The sequence below is a fragment of the Enoplosus armatus genome, chromosome 9 (assembly GCF_043641665.1).
Source record: "Enoplosus armatus isolate fEnoArm2 chromosome 9, fEnoArm2.hap1, whole genome shotgun sequence".
NCBI classification, from domain to species: Eukaryota; Metazoa; Chordata; class Actinopteri; order Centrarchiformes; family Enoplosidae; genus Enoplosus; species Enoplosus armatus.
This window is the reverse complement of record NC_092188.1, coordinates 25,752,923-25,773,591: the sequence shown is the minus strand read 5'-3', so window position 1 is coordinate 25,773,591 and position 20,669 is coordinate 25,752,923. Positions and strand designations below refer to the sequence as shown.

Here is a 20,669-nt window from a genome sequence, read left to right as displayed (position 1 = left end):
TGGTTGGAGTTGCTGTCAGCGTAATGCTGGTAGGTAATGTCTGCCTTTCTTGTCTGTTTCATATCACCCTTGATGCTCATTTAACCAAACTGCCTCTAATAGGCATTTGGTATTTTATATGTTTTTGACCCCAGGACACGTTTTTCATCTGAGAGAAAGCTGTTTTTTTTCTCTCTAATTTGAAATGAATGCTTGATCTTCAGCACATGGGAAGTATCAACAGGAGAGGGCTGCATTCATAGTGGAAACATGCATGCTTTAGGATTTCTATCTCACACCTTTTTGAAAAGCATTCAAAACTCTAATAGCAACACTGTATCCAACCGGGCAGCTGCGTTTTCACATTTGAGGTGAGCATGGGTATGGAAGACAGATGTCTTTTTTCTACAAAGACATTCAGTGGAGGCCATGTTTTCTTGTGATGATATCAAAGGATTCTCCATTTGTAGATGTTGCAGGTCCCTCAGTTTGCATGATGGTGTAGCAAGAGGTACAACTGATAAGAGATAGGGACAGATTCACAGATAGATCAGATTCCATGTATTAGATTGCCATTATTAGATTACCAACTCTCATACTTACAATCATTTAAATAGTCAGTTCACCCAAATTACAAAATGACATTTTTCCACTTACCCCCAGGTATCCAGCCATAAATGCAGTGCCACAAACTGACAGTTGCAGATCTTATTTTTCTTCTATTTTTAGCCAACAGATCCAGGAAGGACACCTTCTTAAGTAACTTCTGTTTCCTCTCTAGGTGTTCTCTCTCACCATACATGCCTCCTGGATGTTATTGTGTTTATATTTTGAAGGAGCTATGCCTCACTAGGATTTCAGGTGATGTCATGCACTTGTGGGAAACCAGGGGTCATAATAAACTTAGAGACTGCTACGTCATGGTAGTGTTGTCAACTTGCTAACGCAGTGTATGTTTTTGTACCTCTTCCTCATGCTCTATCACTCAAGTGATGTCTTATTATTGACACAACAGGCACTAGGATGCATGACTGGAGGCAAGAATAAGCCAAATAGCAAAATATGCAATACAAAAGTACAATAATAAATGTTTTGGTCAGGTACAGTAGAACAGTAGAAACATATTTCAATATAATGCTGCCCTGACTATGTTGATTCAAGTGCCTAGTATTTTTAATTACTGCAAAGACAGCAATGGAACAGTTTTTGATGAACACATGAATGCACTCTGCCATATTGACTATTCCACGCTCAGACTGGGGTAATATGCTCCCATGCAAGGTTAACAGCCAGTCAGTGACATTGCAAAGCCGCTACTGCCATCTACTGGCAAAAAGAGCTACTAAAGTTGAGGGCAGGTGACTTTTTCATTGACTTAATGACATAAATCATTTTAAATAATTAACAGAAACAAATACATATATAAATACTGATGGTGGTACAATAGAATATAAACTAACACAATAATAAACACTTGAATGTCCAGCCACTACACCATGGCTTTATCAGAATCAGAATCAGAATCAGAAATACTTTATTGATCCCCGGGGGGGAATTGTACAGTACCGGTGCTCCCATTCAAGAGTAGAAAGCAGCATACATTTAGAAATAAAAGTATGTACAAAATATGAAAATAAGAAATAGAAAATAACATTTTTACACACATTTACAATATTTAAGTGAAAAATAAAGTTAAAAATATATACAGCAGCAATGTATGTATACAGATTTACTTTGTCTGTCTAGGTGTATGGGCATACCTAATAAATGCATAACTTTCAAATGCTCACCAAGTGTTGACAAAAGTCATGATAACAAGGTATCATTGAGTTCCAGTTACTAATCTTTGCTAAATAGGCAGGAGGATGCTAACAGATAAATTGCTAACTTACCTTTGCTAAGTTGACTTATGTTTCCTATTTAATTGTCCAAGTGCGTACATGAAAAATTAGCGGATCCTTTTTGGCTGTTCTGTGTACTAGAAAACAGATGTGAATGTGATCAATGTCTGTACTGTCAAAGCTGGACGAAGAAAGTTGACACTTATAACGCAATAATTGCCATTTGCACTATACCGAGTTGATGCAATGATGTAACTAAACAGCATAAAAGGTGTTACACAATATCCATTTTACACAGGAATAATGGAAACTGTAGAAAATAAGATCTGGTACTGTACTGAATAAGATTTGAAACTGTTAAACGTCTGAAACTGAAACAAATGCAATCTAAAACTGAAACAGACCAAATCTGAAACTGAAACAAATGCAATCAGAAAGTATAAAAGGAAATAAGATCTGAAACTAAAAAAGAAAATAAGATCTGAAACTGAAAAACTCAGATCTGAAACTAAAAAAGAAAAGAAAATTTGAAACTGAAAAACATTTGAAATTGAAACAAATGAAATCTGAGACAGAAAAATGACAAATGGAACTCAAAAAATTAAAATTGAAATCTAAAACAAATAAAATCTGAAACTGAAACAAATAAGATCTGAAACAAAAAAGGTCTGAAACTAAGATCTGAAACTGAACTGACATCCCCACAACGTTGACCACGTTCACAACTTTGTGTGACCAACAGGTGCTGCTGGTTCTGGCTAAATGCTAACATGCTCATGGAAGATCCCCCATCTTTCTACATTCACTGAAGAACTTTTACCGTCAGTGAGGTGAGTGCGGCCTCTGCTGATTTTGACCATAATCACTGTCACAGTTGTGACTTCAGCGGATAGATTTTAACAGTAGTTTAGCTTTTGAATTAATTCTAAAATTACTACTGTCATAAAATCCTGTGGTTGATCCATTTGCTTTCAGACCACAAACCACACCAGAGTCCATTTGGAAGCAGACAGAGTCCCTTCTTTTCAATCTGTCTTGGTCAGGTTGTTTGGACAGCTTTCACACCAGCCCAAATAAACCATACTAAATGGGAAAAGACACCAGAGTTCAATGTTCAGACCAGACAGATTAGGTGTGAAATCACCCTTAATAAATGGATTTCACTTACATAGCTTTTTAACCTCAAAGGTTCCCAAAGCTTCACACATTGGTTTCATTCACCCATTCACATACACCAATGGCGACCGAGCAGCCAAGGTGCTTGCCTCCATAGGGTTCAATGTCTTGCTCAAGGACACTTGGCATGTGGACAGGGGGGGAGCAGGGGATTGAACTCCCAACCCGCGCTACCCTGCTATACCTCCCGTGTGCCAGTACCAACCACTGCACCACCATGCCGCCCTTAGTGACCCATAAGAAAGGTCTCCTCCATTACTGTCAATACCAACCATGTAAAAGATCAAAGATGGCATGCAGTGCTACCCATGGATGTATTAAGACAACTGGATACCAGGTTCCAAGATGGCAACCCATTCAGTTCTATGAAAGTTACCTTTCTGCTGGCTCACTGCACACATGGATGGTGAAAAATTATTTCAAATCCAAATTCAAATTCTGAGGAGTTGTTTCGGGGGATGCGGGAAACTTCGGGGGAAAACTCATTGTTTTACAGTCATCCCTTTGTTTTGGCCCAGTGTATGTCACGTTATCCTGCAATGCAGAGTGTGGCCACTATGCCAAAGTCACTGTACAACCCAGAGCTGCTGCTTGGGGGCGTGGTCCTGTCTCACTCAATGGGGTGGAGGTGTATTTGTTGAATGTCTGAATACTGCTTCAGAATTTGGAAGGTGGAAGTGCATCTGTACATACCGAGAAGCTGACCATCTGTGATGTCATTCTGGGTCTGTATCTTGAGTATTCTCACACATAAAATGATGTTAAAAACCAACCAGGATTTTGAATGACTTTAATTATGTCCTGGCCTCTGGCTCTAACTTAATCTATAGATCCTAGTGTTTGAGCTGAAGACCATCCAATAGCTAAGAAGAAGTCCATAGGGTGCTGGATGTGCTGCAACTGAACCAAAAGTAGGTTAAACCAGCACACAGGGATCACAGTCCAGTTGGTCCTGATCATAGATAATTCTAATGCAGAGACAAAGCATCATCAGAGTCAGTGCCTGCTGTCCCAGTCCTTTAGCCCTGCTGGTCCTCATTCCACTCATCTTTTAAGGGGCTGATTCACTTGGTACAATAAACAAAACCAACAGGTCTCTGTAAACTGCCCAAAAAGGCCCATCAGCTTCATGCTTCTTACTCTGCAGGAGACTGGAACTTTGTGTCCTAAACATTTATGAGCCTCAGTACTGTAGATGCGTCAATGCTGTCCTGCCCGAGAAAGAAGAGGAAAGACTTTAGGAGGGTATGTCCTCCTGTACATCCATCTATGTAGTTTAACCAAGTTTAAGGCTCCCACTTTCAATTGTCATCAGCAAATACAGTTTAATTGCTGAGATGCAGTCTAAAGCTGGTCAAGAAAATGTCATCTTCAACTTGTGCAACTGCCCTTGCCTGACTTCGCCTTATGGAGGACCTGGGTGAGATGTGGCTTTGGGGGCCAACTGTACATCCTTTAGAATAATTCCAGTTTATTACAACTTGGGTTACATTATCATAGTTTTGGTCATCATTACAATCTATAATTACATTACTGTACTCATGTACTTGCCCTTGGACTGTAGTGACTGGGATGTTTTCAGGACTGTGAGGAACAGTCTGGATGAGTTCACAGAGGCTGTGGCCTCTTACATCGGCTTCTGTGAGGACTGCTGTGTACCATCACCCACCAGGGTGAGTTGCAACAACGACAAACCATGGTTCACAGCTAAGCTCAGACAGCTAAGGTTGGAAAAGGAAGAAGTGTTCAGGAGTGGGGACAGGTTCAAAGGGTCAAAATACAGATATAGCAAGATGGTGAGAGATGCTGAACAACTGTACTCTGAGGGACTCCAACAGCAGTTCTCAGCAAACAACTCGGCTTCAGTATGGAGGGGGCTAAGACACGGCGCCGACTACAAACCTAAATTCCCCCACTCTACTAACGGCTTGCGCCTGACCAACGAACTGAATGAGTTCTACTGTTGATTGGAAAGACAGTGGCACAGTCCCGACCACATCCACTACCTCCAGCTGGTGATTCTGTCAGAACAACGAAATACAGTGGAGGTGGTTGTGGATTTCCAAGCTTGAGGTCTCAAGGTACTCTTATTTATGGTTTGTGAATGTTTTGGAAGAAGAGTATTTCAAGTAGTATCTCAAAAATGTGTTATTCCTTTAGAACCTAACCTTATTTCACATATACCCACTGGATTGTTGTATCAACAATGTTGTTGACTATGCTTTTTAAAGAAATATCAATTGTTTAGGTTATATTGAGAAATGTAGGAAGAACGTATATACATATACATGTATGTATGTATGTATGTATGTATGCATGTGTGTGTATATACAACAAATACACCTTTTTCCACCATAAATTGTTGTTGTGTGTATACAGCAAAGCTGCATAACTGCTGGATGTGTAACTGTTCGCTATCAGTTTCCCCATGGCAACTTAAAGATGATGACATGTCAGTTATGTTCACAACTTGTCTCCGCTGCCCCCAAATGGCCCAAAACAAAATCAGTTATTGCAGTTTTTTCTTAGAGTAAAGTTTACACACAAGACACTATCAGGATCCTGAAGCAAGAAGAGACCAAAGTGTTTTCTCTTTCTCTTTCTATTAATATTTAATTTCTTCTATAATTTCACCAAGTTAGTCACAATAATATGGGCATCATTTTAAAAATAAATTCAGTCACATCTGCTGGGCAACATATTTGCAGTCAGAATGTTTAAATAAAATGAAAGGCGACAATGTCTTCATAAAAGAAGGAAATATCCAGCTTTCACTCCAGTAAAATAACAAACTCCCTGCCTTATAGCAACTCCACTCATATTTCCCACCTCTGTTTTCTTGTAATGATATCAAAGGATTCTCCATTTGTAGATATTGTAGCTTTGTGCTCAAATATTGGGCAACAATGTACTGAGACTAATAAGTGTTTGGACATGCTTCACCTTTTCTCTTCAATGGCAGCCCTTTACCAAAGGACTGTAAGATTTTTGGTCTCTGCTGCCCACTGGTGGATAAAATGTAAAAACAAAAGCCCTTGAAACAGTTACTTAAAGACAATGGCCAATTCAAAGTGTTTATGTGTAAACAAAAAACAGAACCAGACACATTATGTGCCAATCATTTATATATTTTTACATTGTTCCTTAAATATGTCAATAAAAAGATCCCACCCTTGAAACATTCATGAACCTGAGCCCTTCAACTCTCCAACATGAATCCAAAAGCAGATAGAGAATAATTGATAGAGATCAAAGCAAATAAAATCCCACAGTCTCTCCTGGTTTGATTCAACTGGATTTACAGGTCTGAGAGGAACAACCCTGAGTAAGAGCTGAGGGGGACAACGTCAGGGCGCCATTAAAAGCTGTTCAGCATCAGCGCTGCAGCTGGACGAGCCTTCATGGGCTCAGCTGGGAGCTGTGGTGCAGCCTCAGGAGGAGGCTTGGATGTTGGACTGACGACTGCTGATGTTGATAGTGGCAAAGTAAGTCACGTGAAAATGTGTCCGAGCTCCATCCACCCTGACCTGTGGCAACACTTGCATGATCTAAAGAAATCCTGGGAAGAGGTACTGTAGGAGGAGGACAACTCCCACCACCATGAGGCCACAGAAGAACAGCACCAGCCAGATAGGAAAGGATCCTGGAGCAAATGCAAAACATAAGGTGAGAAGGTCTGAGGTCATGATACATGTCCTTAGTGTGTTCACTGGATGATGATGGAGGACTTACTTCGGTTGGGGACAGCATGGACTTGACAGCGGCTGTCCACAGCTACACTCAACATGGCAGTTTCATTATTCCCTTTGATATTTTTGCCTTTCAGAGAGTCAGGTAGGAAGGCTAGGTCTGTTACAACAATGCCATGGGACTCCTGTACATAATACAGCCTCTACAGACACAAAAAGAAACACCAACAACACCAGTTATACATATATATATAAAATACAGAAGGTTTGATTGGTCTACCTATTAGTTTGAGATGTGTCCACACTGCTTTACCTGTAGGGAGAAAGCGATGTAGATAGCCACTGATCCTGTCACAGTTCCAAGGCCAAGAAATGTTCCAGAGTCACTGTCAAAGACAAGGTTCAAATTAACACCATAATGCTGCAAGAAATAACGAAACAGTCTGATTAACCTTTCCAAACCAAATGAGATATGCAAAGTTATCCTTTATTGATCCCCCATCCTAAGCGTTAGGAGCAGTCCTCCACACAGAAACATGCTCACCGTAGCTAATGACTAATGAAACACACGCCTGCAATGGTTTCCATTTCAGAGTTTTGATAGTGTTAAAATCCTGGTGGTGCATTCACGTGCTGAACCTATACCGGGATCTTGTGGGGATTTTAGCTCCGCTTTTAACACCATCATCCCGGCTCTGCTGCAGGACAAGTTCTCCCAGCTGAAGGTGCCCGACTCCACCTGCAAGTGGATCACAGCACCAGTTCCCCTCTGCTCTTCCACCTGTACACAGCTGCTCCTCCAGTGACCAGTTCATCAAACTCCTGAAGTTCGTGGATGACACCACCCTCATTGGGCTCGTCTCTGGTGGGGATGAGTCCGCCTACAGGTGGGAGATTAACCATCTGATAGTCTCGCATAGCATAGTCTCCACACTTTGGAGACAGGTCTGGCTCAACCGATCATCATTCTAGGATAGGGTAAAAAAAAACGCTCTGGCTTGTTTTTCTTTAAACCAATCACAATTGTCTTGGGTGGCACTAAGCCCAGGATGCAGTGACGGTGCCCCAAAAGAGTGTCAGTGGGGAACTTGGTGGAACATTTGCATTTCAGCATGTAGGCTGCTAGCTCGGAGGTTGTTGATGTTGTTGTTTCACGTAGCGACGGACATTGAAAACAGTAAAGCGCAGGTAGCAGAAGGGGAGGAGAATGGTGACTGAAACAGTGGCCAGACGTTTCCCAGCAGCCTACATCCGGTGAGTCAGACTAACCATCTGGTTAGAGCTCAACGCTCTGAAGACAGTGGAGATGGTTGTGGATTTCAAGAAGGAGCCCCACTCGCCCCCCACCACCCGTTGTGACTCCCCAGTCAACACTGTGGTGTCCTTAAGCTTCCTGGACACCATCATCAGCTACATAATCTTGGCGCCTCTTTGAGGCTTATTAATTATTGTTACATATTTTTGGGTCTGCCTTTATTAAGTGGTATTAATGCTACATCTGATTCTGGCTGTTGGTTTGACTTTGCATCTGGGCCCAGGAGGTAAAGCGGGTCGCCCACTGATCACAAGGTTGGCAATTCGATCCCCAGCTCCTCCTGTCTGCTTGTCAAGGAGGGCAAGACACTGAACCCCAAAGTCAGGCCATGCCAAGTACAACTAGAAGTTTATTGTTGAAGTCAAACCAGCAGTAAAACCTTAAATACAGTAAGAATCGTATTCCTCCATTACTCCCTCTTGACCTGATGATGATCAACTAGACACTTTTCCAATGTGTGCTAGAAGATAGCAGCTACTGAAGCTACAAAGTGTAGTTTTGTCAAAGACACAAACAGCCTTTCTTTTTCCAATATGACTGGTCAGAAATTGCAAAATACTAACAAAAAAAAGAGAGAACAGTGGACTAGCTGTTAAGCAAAGAGGCAAGGCAAACAGGCCACATGAGATGTAGTGAGACTCTGAGAACAAGTACCCTGACTGAGTCTGGGCCATCAGGCAGCGCTGACCACACCCTACCTTAGGCGAGTCTCTCAGCATCCATGGTTAACATCTTATAATATCAACCAGTCAGTTACCTGACAGCCAGACTGGAGATGACCTCAGTGCCACAGGAAGCCGTAAGCATAGGCAGGAAGCTCTTGCCGTCCCACTTGGTGAGGTAGCAAGGAGGAGGTTTTCTATCTCGTTTATGTGGGATCTGGACTGTGTAAAGTCTCAGGGCGTCTTTTTGGTCTTCTACCTTTCCAAACCTGAAATACATGAAAACACAATCATGTATGCCACCTCATTCCGACGGATATGGTGAGGTGAACAGCTGGGCTGCTTTTTCATAGAAGAAGAAACTGTTTGTTTTCACCTGCAAGCCATGTATCGATAAGTCTTCTCAGCTATTTGAGGCATGGTTTCAAGCCATTTAAGACCCATAGCCAACTGGCTGCCACTCCATACACTGCAGGCAAAGTCCCGGCCAACAGTCACCAGATGCTGCATCAAAACACAACACAGTATATTGACCATTACTAATGATTCAATATATCAGCCATTATTTACAGCCTATGTTAATATCCACACCAAGAGGAGTCAATAGATGGGTTTCCATTGCCACGTTTTTATGTGCATTTTCAATTTGCGGCATTTCAACGGCAAAGAAATTCAAATAAAACCTCTATAAACTATCACAAAATGTTTTTTAACACTTGGCTGAGGTAAAAAGTTAAATTCAAATCTGCGCTACATTTAGATTTAGATCTCGTTTCACCTTGTTCCCTGGACTCATATCCAAGTCTTCAATCTCCCCTTCATGTGCTTTGAAGTCAAACTTCTTCTTCAGGGATGGAAACTGTAGAAGAGTCAAGAACAAACAATCAAGGTCAAGACATCAATGCATACGTTGAGTGACCAGTTTATTATATACACCTACTTATCAAGGTAAACAGAATAATCAAGATATGCATCTATGTATTTCTGTAGTTTCCCCAGGAGTTCCTTTTAGTCGTGATATCTGCTGATATCTGGAATGAAGCAACAGCTTTACAGCTCAGTCCAACAAACCTTAACAGATCCCACTTTATCTCAATCATTAACCAAATTGCTTAAAAGTGTCTTTGGGCTTATGTGGTCACCCTGTGCACTAAGTTGTAAAAACTGTCTGACACGGTCACCATACCCCCAGAACTCTATGCTATTTAATAAATAGGGCAGAGGGCCAAAACTATGAAAATAAGGAAACTGAATTATTTTCTTTTCTTTAAACACTGGATGATTGTTGGTGACAGACACCATGCTTCCCCAGGATTTTCATCTACATCTTCATCTCCAAATAAAATAAATGATCTAATAATGCAAAATAAAACACTCTGCGGGGAGATAAGAGGAAAAGATCCAGGTTTCTGCAATCCAAAACAGGCCAAAAAATATACACAATGAATAGCTGAATGGTGTGCAAAAGGGCATCGGTGGACAGCCAAGCAGGTAACTCATCCACTTCACCTCTAACCTGTGGATGAGCTACAGCAACAAAGATGTTTTCACAGAAAAGGAGAAAAATGTCACTATTTTTTTTCTGACAAGCTAGAACCAGTTAATATTAGTATTTATCTTACTAAATGACTTCAACTATAAATACCACTTATTGCTTATTACAAAAAGTGCCATTCATCTTCTGTAGACATGGATTTATCATTTCAGCTCTAGGTAGGCTTTGGTGTAAGGAACATTTCCACCAGCTGGCTATCACATATCGACATCCATCTTATATCCATACTGACATTCAAAAGCCTCAAACTGAAGCAGCCACTCTCCAGAGTCTGAGTACACCCTTCAAACACGGCTGGTCAAAGTGAAAAGAACAAGTAGACAGTGTTTACCTCCCAGACTCGGATGTGTCCGTCCGTGCCTCCTGTCAGCAGAAGGCTCAGGTCAGGACTGAACCTGACTACCTTCTGGAGCGGGTCCTGAGGGTTCAGGTCTGACTGCACTTCAGCCAAACCAGTCACAGAAACCTGAGCCGTCTCATCCTTCATATCTGACATATCTCCAGACGCTGTAGCACCATCCTGTCCACCTTTGTCTCCTTTCCCAGCTCGTCGCCGGGCGTTACCCTGCTGCGCGCTGTTCCCTACTGCACAGATGACACAAGTTTCTACTGGATAATAAAGACCCTCCAAAATCCTCACCTTTTGTCACATTACACCCTGGAAATGAAATCAAACTTTTTTTTACAGATGTATTATAATCTTCAACGTCAAAGTGAAAATAATATTGTAACAAAAGGTTTAATGGTCAGATGAGACCAGGATTGACCAGACATAGCACACCACCCAAAACACACCATAGCTGCTGTGAAGTACATTATGTTGTGGGGGGTGTTTTTCTTCAGCAGGGACTGGGCAATTGGTCAGGATTGAAGGGAAAATGGATGCCGCCAAGAACACCCAAATTTTTGATGAAAACCTGCTGTCCTATGCTAGACAGCTGAAGATGGGCAGCAGGTTCACCTTCCAGCACGACGATGACTAACATACCACCAAAACAAAAAACACACTGTGACTTAAGGATAGGAAGGTGAATGTCCCTGAGAGGCTAAGTCTGAGCCCTGACCTAAATCTGAAAAATCTGTGGATGGACTTGAAGAGGGCAGTCCAACCGCCGCTCACCGCGAGATTTGACTGAACTCGAACAATTCTGCAAGAGGAATGGACAAATATTCCCCAATTTAGGTGCACAAAGCTGGTAGAGACATATCCAAACAGACTGATGGCTGTAATTAAAACAAAAGGTGGCTCTACGAAGTTTATTCTAGTCTTTTTTTCGTTAGCTGAATGTTGTATGGCAAAATGGGTTTTAAAAAAAAAAGCTGGAAAAGATATATTTAATGGGTTTTGATTTCAGGCTATAAGAAAAAAAGAGTGACTATTTCAATTGTTTTTTAAAAGCATTGTATATAAATAAGGCAAATATCTGTCTTTTCTTACAGTCTACAGTCTTAGCCTTACTTTTAATATTTGGACAATACTCCTACAGCTTCCACAGCTTCTTGTTCTATTCTAGTTGCGTATATTTTACCCTTTTATCACTTTGCAGTAACCTAATTTGCCCACAGACCATTTCATTGAATGTCATATTAGATACTAATGGTTCTGATGATGTTGCACATGACTGGGGTGACACTGAAGATGCTCTACTCATAGTCGGTAAAACCGGAGCCAGTTGATGACCAGCTTTATACTACCAGTTATCCAGGATCACTGATCTTAGGCTCAGTGAAGCCAGGTTACCCAAAGAGAGCCACACAAAGACAGTCTTTGTTGGTGATTTTTTTTTCTTCAGCTGGTGGATCTCTGAAAGCTTCTGTGTGAGATGCTAACTGTAAAAACACACTTGTGTGTAAATATCAAAAGAGGGAGATGGAAGGAACTCCTCCCTTCAACCAGTTAGATATGAACTCAAAACTGGTTAGTGACAGCACAGATGTTAAAGGTGCACACATACTTGCAATCAGCAAATGAATCAGCCACACAACAAGTAAGTGCAAAATATGCAACATGTTTTCTGATGTCCTTTCAAAGACAGCAGGTACGTTTGGGTATTGTAGCAGTTAGCCTCACCGTCTTTAGCAGCAGCTTTGCCTCCTTCTTTCTGTGTGCAGTGTTTAAACCTCATCAGGCAGCAGGTCCCATCTTGTCCTGCAGCGATCACACCATTACCGACAGCCATGTTCATGGTGGCACGTGTGTCAGTATCATGGGAGTGGAGGAGACTGGCACTGTACTGCTGTTCTCCGACCAGCTGTAGATCCAGGAAGTGCTGAAACACACAGTCATATCAATCCAGGTTTCCATTCATACCCTCACAATCTATGCAAGATATTTAAATACTACTTTTGCAATATACATAAATAATCGCATTGTAACCTCTTTGGCTGTATTCTACGGTGGCTCTGTAAGCTCAACACACACCCATTTGACAACACATGAACAGCATTTAGAAGAAATGCTACGAAGACAGAGAAGACATCCAGATACACACAACACTGGTGATGTTGTTTTCTTCATTTTCTCGTGGTTTGTCTATGTGCATGTGTTTTTTCTTAAGTTGCAGTGCATTGAGCTCTCTGGGCCACCATAGTATTCTATTAAAATAGCAGTTTAATCACAAAAGCAATCCATCCTCAGTATTTACCAACGCATTCTTTATGCCTGTCTTGGAAGCCCCTCCTCCTCCTGCTGTGATCACTAGCCCTGTTTTAGGGTCCACTTTAATGGAGTATAAGGGAAAGGGAGCTCTGTACAGATCTGGCACCTTCCTCTTCCCCATTGTTGTTGTGCAAGTCACTTATGCCTCGTCATAAAACCGCTGCATTCAACCCCACCTGTGGAAAAACAGAGGGTTAGTTTATCTGTGACATCATCTGTCCTCCATCTGCTGGGGGGCAGTGAGGTTGCTAAACAGCTATGTTTAAGCGTGTCGCTTGAGGGCACGTGAGAAAGTTCAAACACACGGCCTCCAGTTGGGTTGACAACACCACATAAAGGTGGATTCATACCAGATGCTTTCAGCAGACAGGGACTTGCTGTCAACCCTATCCTGGCACCTTAAAGTACTCAACACACCAATAACATGAATGCCAAACTGAACATGAGATAAGATAAGAGGTTTGGCCAGTCCTGCAACTGTTTTTATAATGTTTCATATCAGAATCAACTTTTTGGCCAAGTATGTGAACACATACAAGGAATTTGAATTGCTCTCAGTGTACTTACACAGAAATAATCTTTCACAGATAGAAAGATTGGACATACAGCTAAAAACAAGGCCAACAAGGCAGAACAAAGACAGGTAAAAAATAGGCCGAGAAATATTATGTACATACAAGTAGGTGATATAAATACATATAAAAAGCAACAATGGCCAGCAACATACAATGTCTATATACAAGTCAAGTATTTCTGTAAATTGTAAACAAATAGTGCAAAGGAATAGATCCAGTGTACAATCATTATTAATCCAGCCAATGTCAGCTGGAGGAAACATGATGATAGTACAGTAGGAATCAATGACGCAGAGTTTGTGTAATATCAACAGTAAAATAAGAGCAATGGACATCTGTTCTGAACTAAAACAACAGAGCTGTGTAGTGGAGCTGAAAAAAATGAGAAGATTAAGCTACTACTCGATCGACAGCAAATTAATCTGCTATTGTCAAAATATTTTAAATATTCTCCGGTTCCAGCTTCTCCAAAGTGAGGATTTGCTGCGACGTTTCATGGACCAACAGAATCATTGAAATAAAGACTATTTACTCGACCATGAAAATAAATAATCATTACTTACAGCCCTAGTGTGAGGTCTAATACAAATATTACACACATATGAGTTGTACCTGAGCAGTGTTTATTGTGAAGCTAGAATGCACTTTTACCCCTGGGTAGGGCTTGGAGATTATGGAATAATAATATACACTGGCTTGCAAAAATATTCAACCCCCTTAAAAGTTTGTCCGAATTACATATAAATATTAAAACACTTCTCAACACACTCAAAATTAACTATTTTAAAGTGGCATGGCAACGTTTCCACAGATGAGAAACATTGCCCTAATGGGGACACAATTGTGAATCTGAAGGAAAGGTGTGAAAATGAAGACCAAAGGGCATAAGGAGGTTAGAGAGAAAGTACTAGACAAATTAAGAAAAGGCTACAAAATAATATCCAAGCGTTTGGATATCCCAGTGAGTGTCATACCACCCAGGCACTACCTTGACTCTGCTGTCCCTCAAAACTTAGCGTCCAAGCAAGATGGAGAGCTATGAGGAAAGCCAACAACTATCCAACGGTCACTTCAAAGGAGCTGCAGAGTTCAGTGGAGTGAGGTTGCACCGGTCAACCATATCAAGAGCTTTGCATAATACTGGCCTGTATGCATAGGGTAGTCCGAAATGCGCCGTTACTCAAGAGAAACCAGATCACAGCAGGTCTGGAGTTTGGTGGAAATCATGAGTGCCACCGCTAAGATGTGCGACATGGTTTTGTGGTCAGATGAGACCAAGACAGAGCTTGGCCTAACACTGTCCATGCCTCAACAAACACCATCCCACAGTGGTTTACTGTTCTGTGCTTCGCCTAAGCAGGGGTTGGGCATCTAGAATTGAAGGAAGAATGGATGGAGCAAAAACAGGGAGAATGCTCACCTCTCAGCAACACAATGACCCCAAGAACAAGGCCAAAGAAACACAGGAGAGGTTAAACAACAAAAAGACGAAACATTTTACAATGGCCAAGTCAAAGTCCAGATCTCAATCCAAACGAGAATCTGCGGCACTGTTGCGGTTCACAAGCGCCATCCAACCAACCTGAACAACCTGGAGCAAGTCTGCCAGGAAGACAGTGAGCCAAGCTGGTGTTGAGTACTTTTGCAAGCCACCGTGTATCTCAATACCCGGTTTAGAAACTGAAAATGTCAGTAGTTGAGGGCTGTCCCAGTGGCCTACAATGAGAAGTCAAAGTAGATCCAGAACAGATCCATACTGGATGTTTGAGGCTGATATGACAAAGAACCAGTTTGATAAGGATCCCTTAAATGTGGGTTGCACTGTATCCGTTTTTGCTTGGTGTGTCTAATAAATTGGCAAGTGATTGTATATTTCCAGCACCTGTGACATTTTGCCACCCTCTCTGTAAAGTATGTGAAGCGTATCAGCAGTAAACACTGTACAGGCCTCTGTGACAGCATGAGGTGATGAAGCCAATCAGCCTGTCACGTCGGCTTAAATGATAAGTCTGAACTGATTTTATGAACTGCTTCGGTTTTAACAATGGCTTCAATCTGACCACAACAAACTGCCTCACACAGTGTTGTGAATGTCCTCTTTCTTTTGCAGTGCTTTGACTGTAGTGTTATACATATATACATACACACATATATATACATATATATAATAAGCCGGTGTGTCTGCATTTACCTGGGCTAACTGTGGGGCTCAGCAGCTGTCAGAGGGAGCTCTGTCACTACCACCATGGGGTAAATATGAGTGGTGACAGCTATGAATAAAGAAAACATTTCTGTTTCCAACAGCAACGTAAGAAAACGTCAATGTTACCATTTATACTGCTAGCTAAGTATCGCTAATGTGTCAACGACGATGTCAATATTGTTCAGCTGTAACAGCTACAGTTAGCACTACAGCATGCTAGCCTGCTAGCTCTTGTCGGTGGTTCAATTAGAGGTCTCCTACCTGTGCAATTGTCCCGGTTTCTCTTCCGTTGTTATTTCATCAGATAGGTTAGTACTAAATCAGATGATTTCATAGTGGGCTGTCAATGACAAAGGCTAATGATGAAGAGGAAGAGCTAAGAGCTAGCGACTAAAGGCAGCTCGACAGCCACTTCCCTACCTACACGTCAGCAGCGTAGGGTAGCGTGCACTGCGTTCTGACGTCACCACGCTTTTTTTTCCTTTTTTTTTTTTTTTTTAAATCACATGATGATGAAAATGATTCTTCCTTGGAAACATTTTGCAAAAATGTATGCATGTGGAATTTTCCACAATTAACACTTTTGCCAAAACAATATCTCAGTTTAGGTCAAACTAAGGAAAATATCTACCTCACTGTGTAGGCTGTCATTGTATTATTGTTGTTGTGTTGTTCACTAAAACGTTCAACATTAATCAAGGCATTCTGGAAAAAAAATTGTTTTCTTTTCTAAATCTACAGAACTCACAAGAATATTTATTGCCCAAACAACCAAATTATGTTCCACTGGATATATTTGGTGTAAATCACAAAGGAAACGTCTTACAAATAATGTTTACCGCATCTTGCTCGTTTAACTATCAGTACAGAGATGACATTAAAAAAAATCCTGTGAGGTCAAGTTACACTTACTCTCATGTTTCCAACAATATTCAACCTTTGAACCTTTACAACAATACCAACTTCTTCTGAATATGAGTTCCCCTAATTTCCATTTACAACTGTCAAAGACCAAAGAGACCACAAGACAGCCACATTATAATTACATTTATTTATAATATATTTATGTGTATTTATAATACACATACAGAAAGTTTTTTGAAAGACAGAAAGTGTTTTTCCGATTAAGAGTGCTAGCATCACAACAACAGAACGAAAGGGCAAAGTGATGACAAGTGATGTGAGATATAATCTCTATATAATGTCATTGACAGAATAGAGTTTTTAATGTATTTATTACATTCAAATAAACTTTACTGCATTAAAAATCGAACTGATGAGGTTTTGTCCATCACAGCAGTCTTTACAACTGAAGGTGTCATCTGTTGTCTGTCTGCTGCTCTGCACTGACAAGAACACTCCTCCTGCTCTTTATCCAGATTAGCTGCTATTGGATTGATGCAGAGTACATACAAGAGTTGACTCACTGTCATTCTTTCCATAACATCATTTTGAATCTTTGTGCTTGTGGACAACAACAAGTCATTCCAAGTGTTCTTGTCAATGAGGTCTGAAGTCACCAGATTCATGACTCAAGTCTATACCTATGTTCACAAGTACATTAATTTTCAAATGTACTTAGCTAGCGGTATTTGAATTCATCCATTCATAAATGTCTCTTCACTTATGCATAAAATGTCGATGAGATAGTTCCCCAATTTTTCCCTCATGTAAAAGTGAGACCCATTGCTTAATGTATGTTTTTTTGGCAGTGCAAACATTGAAGTTGCTTTTAGAAAACTGTTTATGCTTCAACCAGAGTCAGGTAGGGATTAGAATGCATGTTTCCATATTTCCTTAATTTAATTCATTTCCTGGTGCTGCAATCTGATTTGATTTACGTGTCAGTGAAATATGACTCATCAATAAATAAATGAGAGAAAACCTGAGGAAATTGTTAAACTATTCCAGCATTTCTCTCCTCAAACACGAACCTGTCCAGTCTGTCAGATGTCAAATGATGCAGCGTACTTTAATCCAACACATAATCTGTCTCCGCCATCAGTAGTCCTGGCTCCTCATGTTGAAGCATACAGTTTATTAATTATACTGTCGCGCGGACTGTTCTCTGTGGTAATCCATCTACCACAGTAACATCATTAGGGAAATCCACAGGTAAATGAATTACTGATGATGCATCCACAAGCCTGGCAATTCTCAGTGGACCACAGCACATCTGAGACAAAGGTTAATTCAACATGTGTCCCCAGACTGAAGGTGACATGTTCATAATCATGTTGTCTAATATCCAAATCCACAAGCACATAATGAGGCAAGCGTGTGCCTCTGTGTTTTTGCAATGTGACATTGAGAGTCAGTTTGGGACACTGAAGCTGGGAGATGATGCTGATGAAATGTTTCTGGTCGATGGCCAACAATCTGTGTAATTATCAGGGGTTCACAGCAGGGTTTCAGTGGAACAATCAATATGGGCCTACCAGCAGTGTGGTGCCATTGGAAGGAGCTGGTGCCAGACAGGTTCCATGTAGACACATAAATGCACTGTAAGTGTTTTACAACACTGTGCAGCCACACTATGCTTAAAGCTCAGGTTTCACAACTAGGTCTGCAATCAGCTACTGGAGCTCAGAAACATACTGAGCATCACCAGAACTTCCATGTTTTTCTAGTTTGACAATCTCAAGCAAAGACCAGTGACAGCCAAATCAATTTCACCGCTGCTTACGAGTGATTATATCAGGTTTTATTTTCTACACTCTCTCTCTCTCTCTCTCTCTCTCTCTAGAATCTATGACAAGGAGCACTGAAGCTGTTCTGGAGGCTCGAGGTGGAGCAACGACGGGGGAATCAAGTCAACTTGTAAAGTTCTTATTGTTAATTGTTTGTTTAAATGTGTGTACCCAGGACTAATAATAATAATGAATATCATAAGGATCAAACAGCTTCATGAAGATCGTTGTCTTTCTTTACTGCAGGTTGTGAGAATGAACATTGATGTGTTCACTTGATCAAGGCACCAAACCCTCACCTACCTGTAGAGCTGTTCAGGGGCAGCCAGCAGTGGCCATAGCAACCAGCCGGAGAGAGAGAGGCTTTGATTCTCCATATCTGGCTACTCGTGGACAGATTCGCCTATTATGATGAACTGTCCCACTCAGACCAGTAAGCTACTGGACTCACCAAACGCTTCACGTTCCGATCCTAACCTCCCGGAGGATGGAGGGAAGGAGGCGGTGATGGTTTAAGGGGGCGGGGACACCACGGGAGAAAATGTGGACATGCAGAGGTGGCCAAATCAAGTTAGACAGAAAACTCTAGAATAAATACGGATGCTGAGATGTTTACCTTCAAAATAAAAGTATGATAGTTAGCCCACCAATGAATCAAATCTAAATCGAAATATATGTGTAAAGACTTTATAAGATATGAAGTTCTTCCAAGCTGTCTGCTGAAGCTCGAATGGCGTTTTGCGACTTTGGACTTCCAAATGCTCAGCTATGCTGAGATGTAATAGAGGGTAAACCATCTAAACTCATAGATTCAATTTCCAGAACATATTATATATATATATATATAGATTTATATAGATTTTATATCTATTGACATAAATGTGGCAAATGTGATGTAATTTACTTAACGGTATGTAACAGTATAATTTTATGCAAACACAGGTTCCTATTTATCTATAAAGCCCTAAAGGGCAACTTACCATCATATATAACTTCTGTATTAAATTGGTCCCATAATCATTATTTGACTCGTTCAAGTGATTGGCTAATTCTCGCGTGCAAACACAAAATTTGGGAAAACTGCTTTTAGTTTTTGTGTTGTATACACCTGGAACTTTTTACAACACTCTACAACTAAAACTTAACACAATGGTACCTATAGGTCAATTTAAAACCATGATTACAAGCTGCTCTGCTCTTGAATGTAACCGTTTTTAACTGTGTTCTGCTGTCTGTTTGTTTTCTCATTCATTATCATTATTATTATTATTTATTTATTTATGTATTTATTTTTATTCTGTTGTACTCTTGACATCATTGGAAAATAAGGGCATGCCCTCAATGATTCTTCGAGACTTAAGTAAAGGTTGAATGAATGAAAACAATACGTCCACATTCATCTTCATATGCCCCCTTTATTCTCCCTGTTGCTCAGGAAGGTTTGAAAATCCAGCTTTTATTTTAAAAGTGACCGGAAACGTCGTGTGTAATGCTGGAACTTGACGGCGGAGCGGCTCCGTGTCTCCTGCGGAAAACACCCAAGACCAAAGAAGACAGCAGCGGGGGTTTGTGTACCCGTCGAGGCGACTTTCCATTAGCAGTTTTGGGGGGTTTTTTTTAAATCTTTTATCCAGACTGAGGGTGAATACATGTAAGGCTGCTGTGTTTCAGGCGGGCTGGGGGCACCCACATCTGTCTGAGAGGGAGTAACGTTAGCACCCAAAAGGAGGCGAAGCAGGCTGTGGACACGGTAAGCGGATGCACCCGTAAAGATTATGCACATGATTTTCACAGCATCTGGAAGAATGGGGGACAAAATATCAGCTTCCAACATTACAGGTGGTGGACATGAGACGCCAGACGGCGAAGAGCCGGATGTGGCCATCACATTCAGATCAGTAGGCTATCAGTCAGATATATATACACAGTTCAGCTTAGAGAGGCTAAAGCAGACGTTTAAACAGTTTACTAGGGGCCGAGCGGGGTGACATTGGTCCTCTGTATCACCCCAGACAATAAGACAATTGGCAGCTGTGACAGTGTGCTTATTTTGACAGTGTAAATGTCTGCGGACAGCTGAGCGCAGTTCTCAATGTGTTGTTCGCCACCTGTGTATCTGACAGAGCGCAACATGTAGCTAGGTAAGGCCTAGAGCAAGGGAGCCCGGTCCCCTGCACGGAAGAGACCCCGATGCCGCTTGATCGGCAAAAACCCCGTAAAAATATTACTCATGCATTCACCAAAGCTTAGGAGTCATTTTGTTTTTCCAGTTCCACCAACTTCAAATGTTCAGCTCACATTTATTTCAGTCAACCCAACCGACTT

At 41.2% G+C, this 20,669-nt stretch overlaps 1 protein-coding gene across 1 annotated transcript; it reads right to left on the bottom strand.

The window, feature by feature from the left end:
* Positions 1-5,598: 5,598 nt before the first annotated feature.
* preb (prolactin regulatory element binding) lies at positions 5,599-16,051 on the bottom strand. Its single transcript, XM_070912002.1, has 10 exons — positions 15,916-16,051; positions 12,863-13,052; positions 12,289-12,487; positions 10,549-10,802; positions 9,441-9,521; positions 9,039-9,166; positions 8,758-8,931; positions 6,999-7,071; positions 6,729-6,888; positions 5,599-6,639 (listed from the first exon to the last, which is right to left on the bottom strand). Exons 2-10 carry the CDS (start codon positions 12,995-12,997, stop codon positions 6,545-6,547), a joined length of 1,299 nt encoding a protein of 432 aa, XP_070768103.1. The 5' UTR covers positions 12,998-13,052; positions 15,916-16,051; the 3' UTR covers positions 5,599-6,544.
* Between the last annotated feature and the right edge of the window lie 4,618 nt (positions 16,052-20,669).

Bases quoted from the DNA above. Each gene is read 5' to 3' on its own strand.
- preb (XM_070912002.1), bottom strand. From the start codon at position 12,997: ATGGGGAAGAGGAAGGTGCCAGATCTGTACAGAGCTCCCTTTCCCTTA. The intron at 12,488-12,862 runs GTAAATACTGAG...TGTGTGTTTCAG, and splicing joins CAGGCATAAAGAATGCGTTG to CACTTCCTGGATCTACAGCT. The intron at 6,889-6,998 runs GTAAAGCAGTGT...TTGTGTCTGTAG, and splicing joins ACATCGCTTTCTCCCTACAG to AGGCTGTATTATGTACAGGA.